Source organism: Mastigoproctus giganteus, chromosome 14 (genome assembly GCF_048544385.1).
Source record: "Mastigoproctus giganteus isolate SK-2022 chromosome 14, ASM4854438v1, whole genome shotgun sequence".
NCBI classification, from domain to species: Eukaryota; Metazoa; Arthropoda; class Arachnida; order Uropygi; family Thelyphonidae; genus Mastigoproctus; species Mastigoproctus giganteus.
In genome coordinates, this window is record NC_143588.1 from 14,249,401 (window position 1) to 14,276,197 (window position 26,797).

Below are 26,797 nucleotides of genomic sequence, written 5' to 3' on the forward strand. Positions count from 1 at the left end.
AGTTACTCTAACATAGCTGATGTATTTACTTGTTTCATGACTCCCAGCAGTTCCTGAAATCTGCAGCATCTTACTTTCTGGGCTGCTGCTCATTCCAATAGAAGCAGTGCAAGAAACATTTCCATCTCTGACTGCGGCTACTATAAATCTATTAGTATTGTTCTCACATCTGGGACCCTGAAAATTGCTCTCAGGCTTCTAGATTCTGCTCAAAAGAGGGAAGTTAGGTTAACTAATGACTCATCTCTAACAGAGTCTCTCCACTCTGTCTCTTAGATGTTCTGTTTTTGTTGCATGCCTTTTCTATAGATATTTCCATAGATACCCGATCTTCTGAATTGGCTTCTATAATTCCTGTTCAACAGGAATCCTGTCCTGTTGTTAATAGGAGAGAATGCTTATACAGTGATGGGATACACTTAAATAGAAAGGTTGCAAGAATATTTGCTGATGCTATTGAGGCAGAGTTAGGTGGGTCAGAAAACTGCTTGCTTGGGGGGGGGATACACGGACTAACAGATTAACAGTAGCCACTGCAGAGGTGAAAGTGATTCTTGCACTGCTTCTATTGAAATGAACAGCAGCCTGGAAAGCAAAGCAATGGGGATTTTCAGGACTGCTGGTAGTGATAGTGGAACAAGTAAATACATGGGCTAGGTTAGGATGACTAAGAGTAGAAACAGGTGCATGTATACTTGCATATACACCAATGCTAGGAGTTAATATTTAATAAATTTGATGAGCTAGAAATTGCTAGTCATTACATCAAAGGTAGATATTGTTGGGATATCAGAGACATGGTGTCACACACAGACATAAGCAGTGCAGAACTGGAATTTGGGGAGTGCAATGTGTATAGGAAGGATAGACAGGACAGGGAGGGAGGAGGGGTTATAATGTTAGTTAAGAAACACATAAAATCTAAGGAAGTGCACCCAATTCACGTTGGTGAATAATGCAATGTTGAGTCTGTTTGGTGTGACATAAGCACTGAGAAAGGAAATATGAGAGTAGGTGTGTGTTATAGGACTAATTAAGCTGATGAGTATAATTAGCAATTGTGCAGAGAAATAGAGTGGGCCAGTAAATCAGAATGAATGATAATGGGGGATTTTAATTTCTCAGAGATTGACTGGAATTTGTGAGTTGGTCAATCACACACTAGCAAGGCTTTTGTGGATTTATTGGATGACATTATTGGGAGGCAACTAGAGGGAGTAATAATCTTGATCTGATTATCAGTAGCGATTCTTCATGCATTAAGAATCTGCAGATAAAGGAACCACTAAGCGACAGTGATCACAGTGTGCTGAAGCGGTATTTAGACAGAGAGTGGTAATTAATGGACACTGCTCTTCGTGGACTAATGTTATTAGTGGAGTCTCCCAGGGTTCAGTGTTGGGTCCATTGTTGTTTTCAGTATTTATAAATGATATTGATGATGGTATATAAGGTTAATGTCCAAGTTTGCAGATGATACAAAGGTCTTTTTTTTTTTTTTTTTTTTATTTGGTAGTTGTTGGCGCATCGGCTTCTGTGGTCATATTGCACCTCCCAAGGTTTTTGCAGTACTTTGATCCAAGCCCGAGGCGGGAATCGAACCTCTGACCTTTGGGTTGCCAGGCAGGTACTTTACCCACTCGACTAGCCCGGTCGGCTGATACAAAGGTCAGCAGGGTTGTTAATGACACTAATGACCGTATACGTTGCTGCAACAGGATCTAGAAAAGTTGAGCAGATGCGCTGAGAGGTGGCAACTGAAGTTTAACATTGACAAATGTAAAGTACTGCATATGGGAAGCAGTAACTTCAGAGTAACATATCAACTGTGTGGTACTATACTGACTGTGGTGGAGAGTGAAAAGAACCTGGGGGTAATTGTGCAGGCAGATATGAAGTTTTCTGATCAGTGGTGATGGTCTGCACGAGTAGCCCATGGTGTCTTGTCAATGATATATAGGAATTTTTCTAGCAGAGATAAGGAGGTGATTATCCCTTTGTATAAGGCAATGGTCAGGCCACACCTTGAGTACTGTATACAGGTCTGGAGGCCTCATTTTATGAAGGATGCAGAGCTGTTGGAACGAGTACAGAGAAGGGCAACAATGATATCGATGATTATAAATGATATCGATGATGGTATATCAAGCTTAATGTCCAAGTTTGCAGATGATACAAAGGTTGGCAGAGTTGTCAAGGACACTACTGACACTATGCTGCTGCAACAGGATCTGGAAAGGTTGAGCAGATGGGCTGAGAGGTGGCAAATGAAGTTTAACATTGACAAATGTAAAGTACTACACATGGGAAACAGCAACCCCAGAGCGACGTATCAACTCTGTGGAACTACACTGACAGTGGTAGAGAATGAAAGGGACTTGGGGGTAATTGTGCAGGCAGATATGAAGTTCTCTGAGCAGTGCAGACGGGCTGCAAGAGTAGCTCATGGAGTATTGTCAATGATATACAGGAATTTTTCCAGCAGGGATAAGGAGGTGATTATTCCATTGTATAAGGCAATGCTCAGGCCACACCTAGAGTACTGTATACAGGTCTGGAGGCCTCATTTCAAGAAGGATGTAGAGCTGCTGGAACGAGTACAGAGAAGGGCAACAAGAATAGTGAATGGAACAAAGGGGTGCTCTTACGAAGAACGGCTTAAGTTTTGCAAATTACAGTGTCTGGAGACTAGGCACCAGCGAGGTGATCTGATAGAGGTGTATAAAGCCTTGAATGGTTTAAGCATGCTCAATGCTGATGGGATTCTTCCTCTAGCTCAGAAAAATCACCTGAGAGGGCATAAATTCAAATTGAGGAAAGACAGATGTAGGATAGACGTGCGGAAATTTGCCTTTAGCCAGCGGGTGGTTGGTTGGTGGAACAGACTGCCATCCCTTGTGGTGGAGGTTGATAGCCTAAATAAGTTTAAGGCTCAGCTGGACAGGTATTTTGAACGAACAGAGGGGTGAAGTGGAAGTGGGTTTTTTTTTTTTTTTGGCTGATGCTGCATAAGCTTGCTTTCTTGCATCAAATGCCTCTACTAATGCTAATGCTAATGCTAACAAGATTAGTGAATGGAACAAAAGATTGCTCTTACGAAGAAAGGCTTAAGTTTTACAAATTACAGTGTCTGGCGACTAGGCACCTGTGACGTGATCTGATTGAGGTGTATAAAGCCTTGAATGGTTTGAGCATGCTCAATGCTAATGGGATTCTTCCTCTTGATCAGAATAATTGCCTGAGAGGGCATAAATTCTGATCAAGAGGAAGAATCTCATCAATTCTTCTACCTGCTGGCTAAAGGCAAACCTAAAGTTTGCCTTTAGCCAGCGGGTGGTTGATTGCTGGAACAAACTTCCATCTGTCATAGTAGAAGTTGATAGCTTAAATAGGTTCAGGGCAGAACTAGACAAACATTTGGAACGAGTTGATGGGTGAAATTAGAAGTTTTTTTTTTTTTGGCTGATGCTACATAAGCTTGCTTTCTTGCATGATGTGCCTTTGCTAATACTAATGCAAAGTAGTCTGAACACATGCCACAACCAGTCAACATCCTTTTACTGTTCTACTTAACTCAGAACCAACTTTTTTTCCTTCCTTCTTTATTCATTTAACTTCATGTGTTTCTGGAATAGTCTTCCTTTATGTGTATTTGGTGAAAATTACAATCTACAGAAATTCAAGTCTAATGTCAACCCATGCATGGCACGAAATATTATAGGTTCTAATACCTCTCATGTCTGGGGTTTTCATAAGGGGGGAAATGCGAAATAGTTGCAAAAATGGTGTCAGGTAACCAAACAGGTTCAAACACAATTTCTGCATGAAATTGTAAAAAAAAAAAAAAAAAAAAAAAAAGCACTTCAGAAACTATTCTGGCAACGTCTGACAATATTTAGGAATGCAGAAAAAAATTTAAGATTTTTAATCATTGATTAATGTTTGAACATTATTTTCGAGAATCATTTTTCATGTAATATGCTACTACTGTCAAGTTAAGAAACTTGTCTCTGTTTTACAGTGGACTTTCTCCAGTCCTCTGTGAGAATTGTAAAGCAATTCTCACAGATATGTGGAGAAAGAGTGATTAAAAGGTATGCTATTTGGAATGGCACTTCTCTATCGTCACAGTAAAATGCATTATCAATCACACATCTTTGAATAGGTTAGGTGATCTTTTAAGTTGGAGCATTTGATCTGGGAACACTGCACTCTAGGCAGTTTTGTTTTTTGGAGCTACATTTTGCACAAATAAGAATTTCTCTCCATGCTGTTTGACCAAGTGCAAACCTTTGGCCTCTATATCTGAGATGGTTTCAGATGTATTATTTACAAATTAAGTATCCAGCTCTGATGGATATGGAATGCTGCTGTGAATTAAAAATGAGGATTATGTTATTGCATGTAAGAATAAGGTTATTGCATGTAAGAATAAGGTTATTATCATGCTTAGTTGGGATTCCTTTAACCTCAATCACTCTGTCATGTTCTTTGAGTTCAGTTACAATTTTGTCTACCATAACATCAAGGAACACCACGCATCTGAAATTAGTCTGAACACCCAGTCTTCTGATGTGTAAACCAGAATTAACGTAACTAGCAGCTGTACAAAACAGTTGAAGTTGAGTAGCTCCTCTGAGTGTTTTAGATTAGTCGTTTCAATAAATACCACCTGTGTAGAGCCACATGACAGTCTTTGAGGATCCAGCTGTACTGTGAAGTTCTTTTTGAATTCTAAAAGGTGATAGTTTACCTACAAGAAATTAATAGGTAGAATGCACGATTAGGAATGTTAAAGACAGATATGATTTGATAAATCAGTGGCTAAGGTAAAGAAAGGCAACATGAGAACCATGGGAAACTTTAAACTTATACTGGGCAAACTCGTTTCCCGCTACCGCAGTTTCTCCCTGCATCATCATCATCATCAGCCATTTTCAATCCACTGCAGGATGAAGGCCTCTCCAGCAACTTTCCAGTTCCTTCTGTTTTGAGCACTGGCCATCCATTTACTACCCACAAACTCATGAATTTCATCAATCCATCTCCACCTTTGTCTTCCAGGTTTTCTTCTAGCTCCTCTTGGACACCATTCTGTTATTTTCTTAGTCCATCTGTCACCATGTCTTCGAGCTATGTGTCCTGCCCAAGACCATTTTAGTTCTTTAGTTTTGATAAGAATGTCCTTTACTTGAATTTGTGAGGCACCTTCGTAGCCAGCTGGGAAGGAGCAGCAGTGCTTAGCACATGCTTCTTGATTAGACCGGGGTTCGAGCCCATCACCACCAAATACGGAGGATGCGGAAAGGTCAGGGAATGACCGCCGCATATCCAGGAGCAATGTGGCCTTAGTTGCTAATGCTCCAAATAACAAACAAACAAACAAACAAACAAAAACTTGAATTTGTTGCCTAATCCATGTGTTTCTCTTCTTATCTAACAGTCTGATTTCCAATATGATTCGTCCCATTCTTCGCTGTGTAGTTCTCAGCTTCTCTTCCGTTCTTTTGGTGAGTGCCCAAGTTTCACTTCCATAAGTCATGGTGGGGAGTATACATTGGTTCATTATTTTACGTTTCAGACAAACTGGGATATTGCTCTTCAGTATGTGACTATATTTCCTGACTGCTATCCATCCAAAATTTATTCTTCTCTTGACTTCCAGCCATTTATCATTATTACAGCTAATAACTTGTCCAGATAAGTATATGACTCCACCTTTTCAATTACTGCTCCTTCAATCATTATTTCCCTTTCTGTGGCATACTTGTTCATCATTACTTCTGTTTTAGCCATATTCATCTTTAGTCCAAAATCCTTACTAACTGTACATAACTGATTAACATTTTCCTCTAATTCTTTGGGATCATGGCTTATGACCACAATGTCATCTGCAAATCGTAAATGGTTTAGGTACTCTCCATTCACACTGACTCCTTTCTGCGACCAGTCTAATCTTCTGAAAGCTTCCTCAAGGGCAGCAGTAAACAGCTTTGGAGATATTGTGTCTCCTTGTCGAACTCCTTTCTCAATTTTAAATTTCCTACTGTCTTTGTCTAGTCCAATAAACGATTTAGCACTATCATATATTTTCTTCAAAATCATAATATATGGGGTATCAATGCCTTGTCTTTCCAGTGCCTGAAACATTGCCTTATGCTGTATGGAGTCAAATGCCTTTTCATAATCCACAAATGTTTTATATTCATTTGCTTTCTCCATTAGCTGTGATATTACGTGAAAGTGATCCATAGTTGAGAATCCTGTCCTAAAGCCAGCTTGCTCTTTCGGTTGATTCTCATCAAGTATTCTTTCTAATCTGTTAGTAATGACCCTTGTGAACAACTTGTAGATGTGGGATAACAAACTAATTGGTCTATAATTTCCAATTTCTGACTTATCTCCTTTCTTATGCAGCAAAACTATGATTGCATTATTCCACTGCTTAGGCGTCACACCTTTACTAATGCACTTTGTGAAGAGCCTTGCCAGTTTTTGTGTTATGTCTCTTCCTCCCAATTTTAACAACTCTACAGTAACTTCATCTTCCCCCGGGGCTTTCTGATTCTTCATTTTCTTCAATGCATGTTCTACCTCATCAGGAAGAATATTGGGTATGTCGTATGTGTTGCTACTTTGCAATTCATCTTCCTCACTGCTGGCATCATTCCCCTGCTCCTTGTATAATTCTCTATAGTAGTCTTCTGCTATTTGAATTATGCCTTCTCTGCTGTTTATAAGTACACCATCGCTATTCTTCAGTTTCAGTATCATTTATCTTTCTGTATTACTCATGGCTGCTGATTTAAATCCTTTGTTTTCCCTTAATGCTTGTTCTACTTTTCTTGTATTAAATCTTCTTATGTCCTCTCTGAGTCTCTTTCTAATGGCTTTGGATAACTCAGTATACTCAATTTTCTGCCTGTCAGCGTTTTTCTTGCTTTTCATTTGTTGTCTTCGGTGCATCATGACAAGTGTTTCTTGACTAATTTTTTCTTCTTTGGATTTCTTTTTCCCTATAGGTTTCTTGGGCTTTATCACTTTCAAAAAGTTGTAATATCCCTCGTCGATATCTTGGTCCTCAGCAGTCTGCAGAAGCTCAAACTTGTTCTTAAGGTCCAGTACATACTGTTTTTTTTCCTCTTCTGTTATCTCAAAGACCTTTGTATTATTTACTCGAGTCAGTTTTTTCCTTTCCTTTCCTACATCTATATCAAGTGTAAATCTTACCATTCTGTGATCACTTCCAAAATTTACCTTATTCAGGACGGTAACATCATTCACAATATATCTTCTGTTAGTGAGGATGAAGTCGATTTCAGTCGATCAGTCGATTAGTAGTTAATACATTTGGACTCTTCCATGTCCACTTTCTGTTCACTCTTTTCCTGAAAAAAGTGTTCATTACTGACAGTCCTTGAGATTCTGCAAATTCCACAAGACTTTCACCTCTTTCATTTCTTTCACCAATTCCAAAATTTCCTATAGTTCCCCTTTCTGCGCTGTTTTGTCTTTTTTCAACTTTAGCATTGAAGTCTCCCATAATAATAGTGTAGTGGGTTTTCTGCTCATCTAGAAGACTCTCAATTTCGGTGTACATTACTTCAACCTCTTCATCATCATGGCTCGATGTTGGTGCATAAATCATTATAATCTTTAGCTTGTACCTCTTAGAAATCTTGTGTATTAGTCTTGACACTCTTGGTGATGTACTTTTGAATTCCAAAATGTTGTTTTTAAAATCCTTATGGACCAGAAACCCAACTCCACGTTCACTCCTTTCACTGTTTCCATTGCTATACAGCAGATTTCCACTTGATAAACTTATAAGTGATTCATTTCTTCTTCTTGTTTCAGCCAAACCGATGGTATTCCAATTCACATTTTCCAATTCCTTTTCCAGCTCTAATATCCTGTCTTCCGATGAGTAATCTTCTCCCTGCATTCTCAGTAAACAGATGATGCGTGTTATCAGTAGAAGTCAATAACAAACAATGTATTGATTAGCTTTTTCTCATTATTAAGAGCAGATTATTGGAGTTCATGAATGTAATGTCTTCACGACTGAAATTTACTTACGGGTACACCCTCCATACTGCCCAGTCAGGGTGTTATCCTCCTCCCTTCCCGCTGTTTTAACCTGATAGTAGAAGTCGTTTTCCCAATAGGAATACGACTTCACTGCCACTACTGATAACATACACTGTCTGCAAAAATCGTTTTCTTATTTTAAAACACAGAGAAGGAGACAAACACCCTAAGATTGAGGCAGTTTGAGGGGGGAGGGGCATACCTGTAAGTAAATTCAGCTGCGAAGGCAATTAAAAGCAGATTATTCGAGTTCACGAGGGTAAACTCATGAACTCCAATAATCTGCTTTTAATAATAAGAAAAAAACTAATCAATACATCATTATCAACTTCTACTGCCACCACCAATAACACGCACCATCTGTTTACTGAGAACGCAGGGAGAAACTACAATAGTGGAAAACGAGTTTGCCCAGTATAAGTTTACCGAAGTTACCAGTGGTTCTTGTGTTGGCTTTCTTTACCTTCACGAAATCAGCTTTTGCCCATTTATACAGCATTGCAAAAAAAAAAAAAAAAACCCCAACACTTCCTATATCACCTGTCCATCTCTAATACAGGCAACCCCCATATAACGCTATTTCTTCAACATGGTTTCGCTCTAACACGATTGATAAATTGCGGCGATCCCCACAGAACACGATACTTATATAATATGGTTTCACTCTAACACAGTTAGAGAATTGCGGCAAACCTCGCACAACACAATATTTTTTAACTTTTGTGCAGGGAAAATGCTGCTGTTATGTTGGATGTAATTTTTAAACATTTGCATTCTTTTTGTGAATCACCACTGTAGACTCGCTAGTCATTATGCAAGAAAATTGGGGGGAATCACAGTGTTAGGTTCTGTGCTATTGAACTTGTACTTGTTTTTGAGACCATAAAAATTGTGATTGTTCATAAATTTTTCCAGGTATGTATTACTAAACTTTGTTTTTAAGAACTGTACTGGAATAATTTTGTTGTGAATTAAATTCCAGCCCCTGAGCACTAATAATTGAAATTGGAAAAAGCACTCAGTATTTGGATTTTACTATCTTTCATACAAATTAAGTTTTCAATAGTTATGAAAAAAAAAGGTTTATTTTTGTTAGTTTTGGAACATAACCTCACCCCTTTTGTACTGATTCTTAGTCCCATATAACACGGCTTTCTCAATTAGCACTACACGAGATTTTATAGGAACCTAACTACTGTGTCATACTAGGGTTAACTATAGTTTGTCTAGTTCTTCCTTGAATTTATCCAAGGAAAAACTAGACAATAAATTCAAGGAAAAGCTACAAATAATATTGCAGTCATTTGGGTTGCATCCAGTCCAGAGTGATTATTGGTATTTATGGCTTGCTCCTTTTTGCCCTGGAGAATTAGCTTCCTACAAAGGTTTCCAGCTCTGCCATGTGGAGGCAAGAGCAGTGCCACCTAGTAATACGTTGGTATGAAAGGCGTTTTAACTAATTTTCACTGTTAGTTTATAAACCCTAACTGATAAGTATTACAGATCAGCTGAGTATAAGGATTTTCAAAATCTGAAAAAGAACAAAACTATTTATAATAATTCACACATGTAGAGAATCGCAAAGCGAGAGAGAGAAAGAGAGAGAGAGAGAGACAGAGAGAGATTACTTAAACTAGTAAGCTTGGTACTTAGGGCCAAGTCTTCTTTTGTGAAGGATTAAATACTATTCAATGGAATGAGGGCATTCCATTTTAGACCATAATCAATTATTTATTACTTTTCATTTTTAAAATTTCTCATTTTGAGAACATAGATTTGAAAATATGTGCATCTGTGTAAACAAGTTCCTTAATCATAAGCAAATCAATATAATAACAAAGATGTCTTACCTAATAATGTATTCCTCTTACCATCAGCTCCGATAAGGACATCAAATTCATACTGTGATACAGGGTGATCAGATGGAAGAATATTTGCATGCCATCCAGTACCTAGGTTTAAATATAAAGTCTAGAATAAGTTTAGTAACAGTTGTGAATTATGGAAAAATTAAGCACCTGTTCACACTTGCAACAAAAAAAATTTCTCAATGTGGATAATTATAGGTATGCAACATTGAGCCTGCTGAAACTATTCAAGGACTTATACACCTCAATCAGATCACTAGCAGGTGCCTAGTCTCCAGACACTGCAATCTGCAGAACTTAAGTCTTTCTTTGTAAGAACAACCCTTTGTTCCACCCACCAATCTCATTGCTCTTCTCTGTACTTGTTCAAGCAGCTCTACATCCTTCCTAAAATGAGGCCTCCAAACCTGTATGCAGTATTAGTATTAGTAATGGCCACATGGTGCAAGAAAGCCTATGGCTTATGCTGCACCAGCCAAAAAAAAAAAAAATCCAAACAAAACAATGATAAAAACAAAAAAATAAATAATAAATAATAATAATTAATTAAAAAAAAGAAAATTAAACCTATCATCCTATGCGCTTCCCTTACCCAAAATTACTATCCAGATGACCTTTGAATTTCCCCAAACTGTTGGCCTCTACCACCCATGAAGGCAACTTATTCCAGTAATTTATAACTCGCTGGCTAAAATAAAACTTCCTGCAGTCCAATCTAAATATTTCCCCTGTAACTTGAATTTATGTCCCCTAGTTCTAGCATCATTTATAATCTTGAAAATTTCATCCTCATTGATTTTACTGATGCCTCTCAGAGCCTTAAACACCTCAATTAAATCTCCTCTAAGGTGTCTAGTTTCCAAACTCTGCAACCCACATATTCGAAGTCTTTCTTCATAAGGACGCCCTTTTGCCGATCTCACCAGGCGAGTTACCTGTCTTTGCACCCTTTCAAGAAGCTCGATGTCTTTCTTTAGGTGCGGTCTCCATACTTGAACACAGTATTCCAAGTGTGGTCTAACAAAAGCCTTATATAATGGGATTATCACGTCCCTATCTCTACTTGCAAAGGTTCGATAGATCATCGATAGGACACCATGGGCCTTCCTTGCAACCTGTTTACAATGCTCAGAGAATTTCATATCTGACCGTATCGTAACACCCAAGTCCCTTTCCTCCAGTACTGGGTTTAGTTGAACTCCACCAAGTGAATAAGTTATTTTGGGATTACTGTTTCCCAGGTGTAATACCTTACACTTTGTTGGATTAAAGCATAGCTGCCATTTTTCTGACCATTCCTGAAGTCTATCTAGGTCTCTCTGAAGAAGCTCAGCTTGACAGTGATCATTAACTACTCTACCAATTTTAACATCATCTGCAAATTTAGACATTACACCCTCTATCCCTTCATCAATGTCATTTATGAAAATTAAAAACAACAGTGGTCCTAATACTGATCCTTGGGGAACCCCACTTCTTACATCAACCCAATCTGAGGAATAGCCATTTATCACAACCCTCTGCCTCCTGCCCTGAAGCCATCCTATCCATTTAAGAATTTTCCCAGTGATTCCAACCTGTTCCAGCTTATAAAGGAACCACTCATGTGGGACTGAGTCAAAAGCTTTGCTGAAATCTAAATAAACGATGTCAAAATTATTCCCTAAATCCAGCTCGTGAGTGACCCTTTAGAAAAAGCGAACCAGATTTGTTAAACATGATTTTCCCTTTACAAAACCATGCTGAGTATCCTTGAGAATTTCAATTCGATCCAAATGGTCCTGAATTCCACCCTTGATCATTGCCTCCATGATTTTCCCTACTACTGAAGTCAGACTGACAGGTCGATAATTTCCAACTTCACTTTTAGAGCCACCCTTATGTATGGGAGATACATTTGCACTTTTCCAATCCAAGGGAATCTTCCCAGAGTCTAGTGATGCTCGCATAATTAGCCTCAATGGTTCAATGCACTCGCTTGCTGCCTCTCTTAAGATTATAGGGTATATTCCATCAACTCCAGGAGCCTTACTGGTCTGTAGGCTCGAAAGTTTTTTCATTAAATAATCTTGCAAAATTTCAATATCATTAATTACATATTTTTTAACTTCACTCCCACAATTTCCCATTGCCACAAAAGGCTTTTCATTTGTAAATATCGATGCAAAATAACTGTTGAGTTCATCTGCAACGGCAGCTGGTGTATTTAATACTATCCCCTTTTCCTTATGTAAAGGTCCGATCTGGTTTGTCCTGCTCTTCTTGGCATTTATATATGTGAAGAATTCTTTATCCCCTTTGCTCTGTTTGCTAGTGATTTCTCATAAACTGCCTTTGCCTGTCGAACCTTTTCTGTGGCTCTATTACACATCACCTTGTAGCTGTTATAGGCTTCAGTACTTTTTATTGCTCTGTAGCCTTTCCATGCCACCTTTTTCTGCTCAAGTAATGTGGCAACTTCACTATTCATCCAACTTGGAACCCTCCTCGTGGAGTATTTTTTTAATTATATATACGCATTTAAGGCATCTGTGATTAATGTTTTAAAAGCCTACCACAGTTCAAATGTATTCATTTTCTGCACGATATCTACCCAGTTAATAGAGGCCATGTAGTACCTTAAGGCATCGTAATTTCCTTTTCTGAAATTAAAACCCATTCCTTTGCCTTTTACTTCTGCTGCCTCTCTCGTCATCATCCACCGTAGAGCTCCATGATCACTTCCTGCTATTGGTTCCTCTACTGTCAACTCTGTTATATCATCTGATTCATGTGTGATGATGAAGTCTAGGATATTCTTTTCTCTAGTACTTTCCCTGACATGTTGATACAAATAACAGTCATCTAGTGGATTTAAAAATTTTGTTCCCCATGTCGAGTTTCCTTCCCATTTACTCCAATCAGAGGCAAATTGAAATCACCCATAATAAGGGATTGACGCTTACTTGCCCATTCCATTTGCATGTAGAGGCTTTTGTCATAATCTTCACAATCACCTGGTCTGTAGATTACTCCTACTTGCATTATACCTTTGTTTCCAACTATCTCACACCATACAGACTCTATACTAGCATGTGAAATGTCTGAATCTGTGAAAGCTATCGTCGCACTCAGGCTGCTTCTGATAAGAAGCATTACCCCACCACCCCTTCTATCTACCCTATCCTTCCTAAATACATTATACAAGCCGTACTTAAACTCATCATCCCCAATTTGGGGGGGGGGGGCACCACGTCTCTGTAAGCCCTATTATGTCCGCGTTACTTTTTTTAACCAGCAGTTCGAATTCGCTCATTTTATTGACGACACTTCTAACGTTACTGTATAAACAATTAAGATTTACTGTTCTTGTATATTTAACAACCCTAACACAACCCTTGAAGTTTTTTAGGCTCTCTTCCCTGATATTAGCTACCCGCTCACATGAAACGTTTCTGCCCCCAGACATCTAGATAATACGTCCGGTTGGGGTAACAGATAAGAACTCTTAAGGTTTAAGTCAAAGTAACTCTCAAGAGTTACTTTGACCAATATTATCAGATAAACGCATGTCAGTATTACCCACATCCCCCCTAACTAGCAGTTTCCCTGAACCTATAAGGTATCCTCAATAATACTGGAAAAAACTTTTGCGCCACCTTTATTTAAGTGTATCCCGTCTCTACAAAACAAATTCCTTCTACCTACAAGTGTGGGCCATGCTGATAGAAATTTCCCCCTAAAGCCTTGCAGATTCCTTCAAGTCTTGAGTTAATCCACAAGGCTCTTAACATATAATCACTCCTATAGTGTATGGGCAGAATTGCAGACACATAGACATTATGGCCTAGCTCGTGACATTTCCTCAGCATGCTGGTGGTAGATGCACCACGACAAGGTAAAGATACCATCGTAAGTCAGAAAATCTCTTACCTGTGATATTTTTCAGGAATAACTATATCCATGTAAGATGTAATCAGAATAGATGGAAATTATTTCAAAGACCTGCTTAAAGATGGAAGAACCATGCAAACAAGACAAAGGAATAAAAACAAGCTTTAACCCTAAATCCATGCATGGTGAATAATCAAAAGTAAATTGGGAGAAGATTACCCAAAGCTTGAGTCTTTTTGTTTATACCATCTTCAAATGCAAAGCAAACACATGTCGAAGGCCGCATTAGCATTAGTAGAGGCATTTGATGCAAGAAAGCAAGCTTATGCAGCATCAGCCAAAAAAAATAAAGTAAAATAAATAAATAAAAAATAACCACTTCCACTTCACCCCTCTGTTCGTTCGAAATACCTGTCCAGCTGAGCCTTAAACTTATTTAGGTTATCAACTTCCACGACAAGGGATGGAAGTCTGTTCCACCTACCAACCACCTGCTGGCTAAAGGCAAATTTCCGCACATCTATCCTACATCTGTCTTTCCTCAATTTGAATTTATGCCCTCTCAGATATATATAGCCCTAGCACGTTCCATTGTCGTATTTCAAAAGTGTGGAGGGGGGGGGGGGGGGATGAGTAAGTAGGAGAAAGGAAGAGAAGCAGGACAGAAGGAAAATTTCCATGCCTCATATTTCACTAATAGTTTGGAAATTTGAAAACTACGGATTTAGAACAGCTTAAAGATCATTTAGAGCAGTGGTGGCCAACTTAATTTGTGATGCGATCTACGTTTTTTCTTAAAAATGTGCCGCAATCTACCCTCTCAAGAATTTCATTGCACATGGTTAAAAAAGTTAATCAACACATATTGAAAAATGTTGTTTATAAATTTTAAAATTAAATACAATTCGGAATTCTTATTTTAAATTCATACATTTCATTTAATTGTTTAAATCGTTTTGAATATATTTTTGTTAGATTCTTTTTAATATTTTTAATTACGTTAAAATTGATTTTTAACTGTGTTAAATTGGTTTTTAATTATTTTTTCGTTTTAATTTCTAGAGAGTATCACACAGAAGTGTTCTACGTATTATTTTACAAATATTAATATCAATGTAGAACGTATTGAGCATTACAGCTCTGATTCATGCTATCTAATTCATTTTTTAAACTCATTGATTAATTCATTCACTTCCTGTCTCTCCAGGTATAACCTATCGATACACACAATTATGGAGGGTTTTTTGAACGGCTTGGTGCAAAATTACATTAAATCAACACTAAGATACTCGGCCCAAAGTTACCATATTTCTTTTCTAAAATATTGCCTTCAAAACAACATCATTCTGAAGTTTGCCAGGGTTAATTTAAATCAAAAAATTTCGGGCATAAAACAACTAACACTGGCCACGTTGCGTAATATTGTTAAGCTTGCCTTAAAATCTCGATATTCGAATAAACAAAAATACCTTTCACAGGTTAGGAACCTTCGCGATAAATTAAAAAATTATCTACATCCGAACGATTGGTCTGTATTGAAGACCTCCACAGATCTGCGACGGGAAGTACAGGCCTCAGAAATAAAAAAACAGACACGTTAATAAATTGCAAACATTATCGGAAAGATCAAGACAAGTTCATGCGAATTCTAATACATTGTTGTGGGCTTGCGATCAAGTACATACAAGTTGGGTGACAACATGTCCCCCCCCACAGACACACAACATACTACTACAGAATACGTCAGCTAGTTCACAAACACCCCCTCACCCAGTATTCAACGAACCGACATATCAACAGGTTACAAATCCTTCCTCGTGTACACTATCGTAGGACCAGATTTCACTTTTATCCAAATGATTAAATTATAATTTACCACCTCGAAAACCACCTAAAAAACAATGCATAACTGATATTGAGTTTGGACTTCGTAATGTTCCACAAAAACATTTATTTATTCAACAAGTTAACCAAGTAGTGAATAACATAAAAGAAACACGACTTCCTAAACTGAATACACATGACAGTTCAGCTTTACAAGAACTTCGGGAAAATAAGGACATTATTATACAGAGGACAGATAAAGGAGATACAGTGGTAATACTAGATAAACCTGATTATATTAATAAGTTAGATTCAGATGTTTGAGATACCTCTAATTATCTTGAAGTAGACCAGGCACTGTTTACCAATTTGGTCAATCAATACAATAAAACGTTAACCACATATTGAAAAAACGACTACATTACTATGGCTCAGTTAAAGAATTGAAGGCCAGAACACACAATATTCCTGCACTTTTTGGTCAGGTAAAATTACACAAGACTGGATTTCCTATTCGACCTATTGTTTCCTACAGGAACTCGGCATTTTCATCCTTAGCCATGCATGTATATAGCATTATAATACCCTTTAGACAGGTAATACAATTTGGGATTAAGAACTACGATACATTATTTAATAATCTTAAAGACCGTAGACTTGGCGACAATGACAATTTATTCGCACTAGATGTTACCTCGTTATATACGAATATAAACGTTGAATACACATTAGATATTATTTAGGGTATGTTAAATAATAACTTAATACTGATTAATTATACGAAGCTACCTATTTAGGAAATTTTTCACTTAATTAAACTGTTAGTTGAGGGAAACTATATCACCTTTCGAGACAAGGTGTACAAACAAATTTTTGGATTGCCAATGGGTTTGAGCCTGAGCAGCTTAATGTCAGAGATCATCTCTCAACGAATGAGCATATACATTTGACACTTTTTCGACCCCGTATCACATACTATGGGAGGTATTTAGACGATGTTCTAGTTATTACTGATAGTAGTACTATCCAAGACATTTTACATTAGTTTAATAACATTCATTGTAGACTCAAATTTACATTGGAAAGGGAGGATACGGATGCAAAGTCATTAAACTTTCTAAATTTCACGCTTACTCAGAACTTGAATAAAATCCAATTTAGTATCTATCAAAAATCTACAAACACCGGTATGCTTCTACATTATAATAGCTATCACATGTTCACCTACAAAAGATTGATTATCTTTAATCAATTTCTAAGTGCCTATAAATATTCAACGACAGAATCTGCTTTGGGCTCAGAAATACAAATATTAACTAGCAGGTTCTTAAACAGGGGTTATCCCTTGCCACAATAAACCGAATCAGGGTACAGGCTAAGGATAGGATACAAAATACTACACCAACCAACAACAGTAATATCAAAAAACACTATTTCTGTCTCATATGTTGAACAGTGGCATTTCTCAGTTCGCGCTTCTCGTTCAGCAGCATCAGAATTTGCCTTTCATGCCATTAATGAAAAACATACTTTTTTATTTAATGAGGACAAAATACTTAATGTCCAACATAATGATACGCGACTATTAATTGCAGAAACCGTAGAAATTAAATTACACGAGAATTCTGTTAATGTTCGTCGGCCATATTTGATCTCCGATGCGTGGACCTTTACGCGCATGAACGAAGACAAATAATCACTATTTATATTTCATGTTCAACCCTATTCAGTAATTTTCATTCCTGTGATCACAACATACGGTCGAAAAGCATTGTCAGCTTCAGGAAGGAAAATCGTTTTGAATATTTTCGTTAGATTCTTTTTAATATTTTTTAATTGCATTAAAATTGATTTTTAATTATTTTTTACTCTAATGTAAGTTTTTCGATTTTTTTGCTTTAATTTCTGGGGAGTATCGTATGGAAGTGTTCTACGTACTATATTGAGGTAAACGCCTCTTATTATTTTACAAATTTTAAATTCACACGTATTTAAATTTTTAATTGATGTAAAGTTTGTATCTTCATGTCATCTGACAAGGTTTCAAAATTGAGGATATACTGTGATAAGGCCAACCATAAAGAATCTTCTGTATGCAAGAGTGTAAGAGTAGAGTGATTCTTCTTTGTTTCAAATATGAAAAGGCCGATTCACATAGATACGTGTAACCAAAACAGGAATTTAAAAGTTCACTGCATTTTTTTTACATTTGAGTACTTTTCTTGGCAAACATATTTCTAAAAAGTCTTCTTCTGATGATCTGGCTTTTAGAAAGATATTGTTTTGCAATGTAATAAATTCATTTTCAAGTAATATTTTCTCCATGAGAAAAATCTCAGTGATTTTTTCTGCAATTTGTTTCATAATTAAGTCGACATTAAATGGATAAGAAATATATTTAACAATGCCTTCAATTGTTTCCAAATCATCCACAACTTTCTCAATTTCAGAAACATATTTCTCACTATTATATTCAAAAACATGATATTTTTACAAATGATCTTGAATATTTGAAAATGGTCGGATTTTTTTTTCTTTGAGATTCTTAGCCATTGCCAAAAATTGATATTTATGCAGAAATACTACTAATCAGTGCGTTGCAGTGCCTTTCTAAATTTCCTTTTTTTGGGTATAGCCACAGAAGCATTGCAGATCAAACAACATTTTTATTTTATCATTACAAAAAAGTATTCTAGTTTCCACTCTTGATGAAAATGATATATTTTGCTCTTTTTTTGTAGTATTAATTTTAAATCAAAGGTTATTAAATTAATGTATAAGTACTATCCAATTTTTCTCTTGACTTCCAGCCATTTATCATTATTACAGCTAATAACTTGTCCCAGATAAGTATATGACTCCACCTTTTCAATTACTGCTCCTTCAATCATTATTTCCCTTTCAGTGGCATACTTGTTCATCATTACTTTTGTTTTAGCCATATTCATCTTTAGTCCAAAATCCTTACTAACTGTGCATAACTGATTAAGATTTTCCTCTAATTCTTTGGGATCGTGGCTTATGACCACAATGTCATCTGCAAATCGTAAATGGTTTAGGTACTCTCCGTTCACATTGACTCCTTTCTGCGACCAGTCTAATCTTCTGAAAGTTTCCTCAAGGGCAGCAGTAAACAGCTTCGGAGATATTGTGTCTCCTTGTCGAACTCCTTTCTCGATTTTAAATTTGCTACTGTCTTTGTCTAGTCTAATAAAGGATGTAGCACTCTCATATATTTTCTTCAAAATCATAATATATGGAGTATCTATGCCTTGTCTTTCTAGTGCCCGAAACATTGCCTTATGTTGTATGGAGTCAAATGCCTTTTCATAATCCACAAATGCCAGGCATAATGGTGTTTTATATTCATTTGCTTTCTCCATTAGCTGTGATATTACGTGAAGGTGATCCATAGTTGAGAATCCTGTCCTAAAGCCAGCTTGCTCTTTCGGTTGATTCTCATCAAGTATTCTTTCTAATCTGTTAGTAATGACCCTTGTGAACAACTTGTAGATATGGGATAACAAGCTAATTGGTCTATAATTTCCAATTTCTGATTTATCTCCTTTCTTATGCAGCAAAACTATGATTGCATTATTCCACTGTTTAGGCATCACACCTTTTCTAATGCACTTTGTGAAGAGCCTTGCCAGTTTTTGTGTTATGTCTCTTCCTCCCAATTTTAACAACTCTACAGTAACTTCATCTTCCCCCGGGGCTTTCCGATTCTTCATTTTCTTCAATGCATGTTCTACCTCATCAGGAAGAATATTGGGTATGTCGTATGTGTTGCTACTTTGCAATCCATCTTCCCCACTGCTGGTATCATTCCCTCGCTCCTTGTATAATTCTTTATAGTAGTCTTCTGCTATTTGAATTATGCCTTCTCTGCTGTTTATAAGTACACCATCGCTATCCTTCAGTTTCAGTATCATTTGTCTTTCTGTATTACTGCTCATGGCTGCTGATTTAAATCCTTTGTTTTCCCTTAATGCTTGTTCTACTTTTCTTGTGTTAAACCTTCTTATGTCCTCTCTGAGTCTCTTTCTAATGGCTTTGCATAACTCAGTATACTCAATTTTCTCCCTGTCGGTGTTTTTCTTGCTCTTCATTTGTCGTCTTTGGTTCATCATGACAAGTGTTTCTTGACTAATTTTGTCTTCTTTGGATTTCTGTTTCCCTATAGGTTTCTTGGGCTTTATCACTTTCAGAAAGTTGTAATATTCCTCGTCGATATCTTGGTCCTGAGCAGTCTGCAGAAGCTCAAACTTGTTCTTAAGTTCCAGTACATACTGCTTTTTCTCCTCCTCTGTTATTTCAAAGACCTTTGTATTATTTACTCGAGTCAGTTTTTTCCTTTCCTTTCCTACATCTATATCAAGTGTACATCTTACCATTCTGTGATCACTTCCAACATTTACCTTATTCAGGACGGTAACATCATTCACAATATATCTTCTGTTAGTGAGGATGAAGTCAATTTCATTAGTTGTTAATCCATTTGGACTCTTCCATGTCCACTTTCTGTTCACCCTTTTCTTGAAAAAAGTGTTCATTACTGACATTCCTTGAGATTCTGCAAATTCCACAAGTCTTTCACCTCTTTTATTTCTTTCACCAATTCCAAAATTTCCTATAGTTCCTCTTTCTGCGCTGTTTTGCCTTTTTCCAACCTTAGCATTGAAGTCCCCCATAATAATAGTGTAGTGGGTTTTCTGCTCATCTAGAAGACTCTCAATTTCAGTGTACATTTCTTCAACCTCTTCATCATCATGGCTCGATGTTGGTGCATAAATCATTATAATCTTTAGCTTGTACCTCTTAGAAATCTTGAGTATTAGTCTTGACACCCTTGGTGATGTACTTTTGAATTCCAAAATGTTGTTTTTAAAATCTTTATGGACCAGAAACCCAACTCCACCTTCACTCCTTTCACTGTTTCCATTGGTGTACAGCAGATTTCCACTTGATAAACTTATAAGTGATTCATTTCTTCTTCTTGTTTCAGCCAAACCGATGATATTCCAATTCACATCTTCTAATTCCTTTTCCAGCTCTAATATCCTGTCTTCACCGATGAGTGATCGTACGTTATAACAGGCCAAGTTCAATTTCCGTGAATGGCAGCCTGGTCGTACCCAGAGATTCTTAGCACCCTCTGCTTCCACTCTGATCCTCTCGCTGCCGTAAGAGGGAGAGTGAAAGCTGCTGGGGACTGAGGGCCATTTGTATTGTTGTGCTCTCATTGCTGGAGGGTTTGGTCTTTTCCTCTTCACGCTGACCAGGCGTCTTGAAGAGAACCACTCTACACGTTCGTTGCCACCTAAGTGACGTAACAGGGCTTACCATCGAGAAGGTGTGCATGAGTGGATTTTAGGGAGGCAGGCCAACCGGACTTCTCCTAAATCTTCTGTAATAGAGAGATATTGGATCCATCAGTGTTTTAGGCTGAGTGTCTGATAACACACGGGATACCTGTTCCCCTCTAATTTTGGATGGATAGCATTCAGGAAATATAGTCACATACTGAAGAGCAATATCCCAGTTTGTCTGAAACGTAAAATAATGAATAAATGTATACTCCCCACCATGACTTATGGAAGTGAAACTTGGGCACTCACCAAAAGAATGGAAGAGAAGCTAAGAACTACACAGCGAAGAATGGAACGAATTATATTGGGAATCAGACTGTTAGATAAGAAGAGAAACACATGGATTAGGCAGCAAACTCAAGTAAAGGACATTCTTATCAAAACTAAAGAACTAAAATGGTCTTGGGCAGGACACATAGCTCGAAGACATGATGACAGATGGACTAAGAAAATAACAGAATGGTCCTCAAGAGGAGCTAGAAGAAAACCTGGAAGACAAAGGCGGAGATGGATAGATGAAATTCATGAGTTTTTGAGTAGTAAATGGATGGCCAGTGCTCAAAACAGAAGGAACTGGAAAGTTGCTGGAGAGGCCTTCATCCTGCAGTGGATTGAAAATGGCTGATGATGATGACTATCCAATTATTAATATTAAGTAAGCTAAATAAGAATTCGACACTATGCCCTCCACAATGTAACTGCGTGCATTTTCACTGGACAAGCCTAGTGGCTGCGCGGTGACAACAGTAGTCACGTGGTTCAACAGATTTAAAATGAATAAAATAAATTTTCTGTTTATACCCCAGGACAACCAAACGATCAGAGTTCACAAGATAGACAGAATACAAGAAACAGCACTGTATTTAGTAGTGATGGGCTTGAACCCCAGTCACTCAAGGCACATGCACTTATGCACCCGCACGCCTGACCACTTGGCTATGGCGGCCTGTAATAAGCATATGCAGTGGGGTGCATAATAATAATATTTAGATTTTGATTAATCTATTTTTTATATATATTTAAAATATGTTGCAATCGACCGAAATTAATGCCGCGATCAACTTGTTGGCCATCCCTGATTTAGAGGAAAGAATATGGAAGTTTTCACTTGGAAATTCAGGTTCGTAACCATTTCTCCCCCCCCCCCAATTAGTAGAGGCCCTGAATGGGGGGGGAGAAGAAAGCTGTTATGTTTTGTTATTAAATTTGAACTAGTAGGATATTTGTTTTAGATTTCACTCCTCTGAATTTATTATTGATACATGTATGTTTATTGACTTGCTTGCTAGAGTTTCACTGGTTTCTAGCTTAAATTTTGTGTCTTGTTTGTCTAATATTATGTTGTTATATTATGGTGTTTCAAAGGATGAGTAATGTACAGTGCCTAAGTGGTGAGCTACTAACTCAGAACTAATTTTTTCCATCCAGTCTATTTTTCTTTATTTTTTGAGGTTACTTTTAAACTGCTTTTGTATTCTGCTATGTAATGATGTTCTCGTGCTGCCTATATATATATATATATATATATATATATATATACAGTCCATTCCGGTTATTTGGGACACATCGGGACTAGTGCATTTTGGTCCGATTAAGCAGCTGCCCCAATTATACGAAGTTTCACGTAAATACTTAAAAATACAATGTATCCCCCTACAATTGGTTCGCTGTACAATCAAATCACGTTACGATGAACTCAACATAGTAAAGTACCGTTCACTATACAATATGCAGTAAGCGCCGGTCATTGTGATCATGTTTGTGAATTGAATTTTAATTCTATTAAACAGCAATTCTAATTAGCGAAAATAGGAGGAATATTATCCACAGGCTATAAGAGCAGCAAAGATATATTAAGCACAAATTTACCCTTTATTACCTTACCAATTAAAAAATCAAATGATACGTGAAAATCGGAAGAATATACGTGATAATCGGAATAATTAATACGTATTGTAATATGTACATACGAACTAGTTGACATTTCTGTTTACTGACATTTGTGGGTGGGGGTTAAAATTTAAAACAGTAAAAATATAAGCAATCAATAACAAAGAACACGGCACACACAAATTGCAAGTAACACAATACGCACAAGTGAAAACGGAGTAACGAGTTACAAAGCTTTAAAAATAGGAATGAAGAGAAGAGAAGATCTGAAAATTAATTTTTTTATATGATTGAAGATTTCATGGAAGTGTAAACACATTTCACTATAATAACCCACAGAATTCCAGCTGTCGGTATTATCGCAAATTCAGTAAGATCGAGTTTACTGTCCGTTTATGATAGATTTTAACAGAAAAGCCCAATAAAACAGGTGAGTGCTAATTGTTTTAGGGTTGTGACCTCCAGAATTTCGACCGAACCACCACGTAGTACCGTCGGAGACAATCGTGAGGTAATCTCCAGTGCTGCGGTCTCCTGCCCTGATTAAATGGCATGCTCTCCCAATTAAGCGAAGGCTATTTTCTCGATTTCTTTGTTTTTTAAGATTTGCCCCAAATAAACAGCTGCCTCGATTAACCAGTGGCCCAAATAACCGGAATTCACTGTGTGTGTGTGTGTGTGTGTGTGTGTGTATATATATATCCAATATTTTAAATTAAATAAAATAAAACATAAGCCCGTAGTATGGCAAAAACTGTAGAGCGAAAATTAACATAAAAATAACCCAAATAAACAAACGAACGAAAAAAAAGAATAGACATAAATAGTAGCCCAGAAACCCTTATATAATTTCGAACTTTAAATCCAATTAACAAAACTATACAAAATTTAAGATAATGCCAATTACGTATTAATTTAGCGGTACCCCCCCGCTGGAGAGGTACCAGTTCCGAAAGACGTGAAATATCACCAAAAGAGGGTTAAAGGAACTACCAAACGATAACAAAATCAAAATAAAAAAATAAAATAAAATAGACTGACCATCATGCCCCATATCGACAGAGGACCACGAGGACAATAATAGTCATGGAATCGCTGCATTTCAATCGCTATACAAGTCGTCGCCATTCACTTTATTATAATTTAACTTATGTTAACATTTAATATAATTCAATGATAGTATATATATATATATACACACACACACACACATAGTCACAAGTCATTGTGCAAGGAATTGCATAAACCATGTTTGTTTGTTGTATAGTCTATTGTTTTATTATTTTTTGTTGAATTTTTAAGGTATGCCCATAGTTTCTTGGAGCTGCCGAAGGCTAGGTTTACCCCAAAACCGTTGAAAAATTTTTTTTTCAAAGGTTGTCACTAAGTTTCAACGTATGGGAGGCCTATCCATTGTTTTTTCATTACTTCTCGTTTTTGTTTTTCTTTTCTATTTCTTTTGACAGTATTTAAGGCTCTCCAACTGTGGTTGGAGAATCTGTCCTTATGTGATCTTATTTCCTGTTTACAGTCATCCTGTATAGCTGAATACTTGAATACACTGCTAATCTGGGATATTAAGATTGATTTTTTGTGAGAAAGAGGTCCGTAGCTGTAAAAGTGTAAATAATTTCCCTTATTCATAGGTTTGTGATATATTTTAGTATTGATTTTGGTGGCTTTTCTTGTTAATGTTAGATTTAGGAAGTTTATGCTATTGTTTTCTTCATTTTCTATTGTGAATTGTAGCCTTTCATCTACATTATTCAATTCATGAAAGATTTTATTTATGGTATCTGGTTTTCCTATAAGCAGACAATCATCAACGTACCTTCCATAGAATTTCAGTGATGGGGAAGAGTACGATGTGATTCTCTATTTCCAAAAGGTAAAATTCAGAGAGATGTCCACTTTTAGAACTGCCCATTGGTACCCCAAACACTTGGTAAAAGACTCCTTAGTTGGGTTATATAATAATTGGCAGATAACAGTATGTTTAGTAAGTTTGTTATGATTTCCAATTTTGTTCTGTTTTTTTATTGTGGGATCACTGCATAACAAATGCTGAGTAGCCTTCACCTGCTTTTTGTGGATGTACATTTGTATATAGTGATTTTATATTGAAAGAATATAATTTGTCATTCGGTTCCAATTTTATATTGTTGATTGACGAAAATAGGTGTCCCGTATTCTTTATACGATATTTGGATTAATTCATTAAAGGTTTTAGTGAGTTAACTAAAAATTTTGCTGAGTTTGCTGTTGCCGTGTTTTTGAAACTTACTATGAGCCTTAATGGTTTGTCAGGTTTGTGTAACTTAATGACACCAAAGATGCAGGGCAGTGTTGTATGGGCTAAGAAATTTTGTACAAATTTCGTGTAACCTTTTCTTCGGAGCGTAATATTTTTAATTATTTTTTTGATCTGATTGTGGGGTTAGCATTAGTAGAGGCATATGATGCAAGAAAGCAAGCTTATGCAGCATCAACCAAAAAAAAAAAAAAAACCTTCCACTTCACCCCTCAGTTCATTCGAAATACCTGTCCATCTGAGCCTTAAATTTATTTAGGCTATCAACTTCCACAACATGGGATGGACGTCTGTTCCACCAACCAACTACCCACTGGATAAAGGCAAATTTCCGCACATCTATCCTACATCTGTCTTTCCTCAATTTGAATTTATGCCCTCTCGTGATTATTCTGAGCAAGAGGAAGAATCCCATCAGCATTGAACATGCTCAAACCATTCAAGGCTTTACACACCTCTATCAGATCACCTTGACGGTGCCTAGTCTCCAGATACTGTAATTTGCAAAACTTAAGCCTTTCTTCGTAAGAGCAACCCTTTGTTCCATTCACTAATCTTGTTGTCCTTCTCTGTACTCGTTCCAGCAGCTCTACATCAGTCTTGAAATGAGGCCTCCAGACTTCTATACAGTACTCAAGGTGTGGCCTGACCATTGCTTTATACAAGGGAATAATCACCTCCTTATCCCTGCTAGAAAAATTCCTGTATATCATTGACAAGACACCATGAGCTACTCTTACAGCCCGTCTGCACTGCTCAGAGAACTTCATATCTGCCTGCACAATTACCCCCAGGTCCTTTTCATTCTCTACCACTGTCAGTGTAGTACCACAGAGTTGATGGGTTGCTGTTTCCCATATGTAGTACTTTACATTTGACAATGTTAAACTTCATTTGCCACCTCTCAGCCCATCTGCTCAACCTTTCCAGATCCTGTTGCAGCAGCATACTGTCAGTAGTGTCCTTAACAACCCTGCCAACCTTTGTATCATCTGCAAACTTGGACATTAAGCTTCATAATATCATTTCATATGATATCATCATAATATCATACCATCATCAATATCATTTATAAATACAGAAAACAACAATGGACCCAACACTAAACCCTGACAGACTCCACTAATAACATTAGTCCACGATGAGCAGTGTCCATTGATTACCACGCTCTGTCTTCTCCCCCTCAACCATCCCTTTATCTATAGCAGCAATTTGCCTCCAATGCCACACTACTCCAATTTGTGCAGCAGACTTCTATGTGCAACAGTATCAAAAGCCTTTCTAAGATCCAAGTATATAATATCAAATTTATTCCCTGCATCCAGTTCTTTTGTGACTGCATCATAGTATCCAATCAATTTGGTCAGGCAAGACTTCCCCTTAACAAAACCATGCTGTGTCCGAGCTATAACTGAAGTCTTGTCTAGATGATCCTACAGTGCTTCTTTAACCAGTGCCTCCATTAATTTTCCTGGAACAGAAGTTAAACTCACGGGTCTATAATTACTTGTGTCAGCCTTTGATCCTTCTTTGTGAATTGGGGTCACATTTGCACATCTCCAGTCTAT

The 26,797-nt window shown here is 37.1% G+C and overlaps 1 protein-coding gene across 1 annotated transcript in view; it reads right to left on the reverse strand.

The window, feature by feature from the left end:
- Mical (Molecule interacting with CasL) overlaps positions 1 to 26,797 on the reverse strand; it is a 624,164-nt gene that overhangs the window by 469,875 nt on the left and 127,492 nt on the right. Inside the window, exon 5 of the mRNA XM_090389022.1 lies at positions 9,942 to 10,043. Coding sequence (XP_090245148.1) covers positions 9,942 to 10,043 — 102 coding nt within the window. The remainder of the gene's footprint in view (positions 1 to 9,941; positions 10,044 to 26,797) is intronic.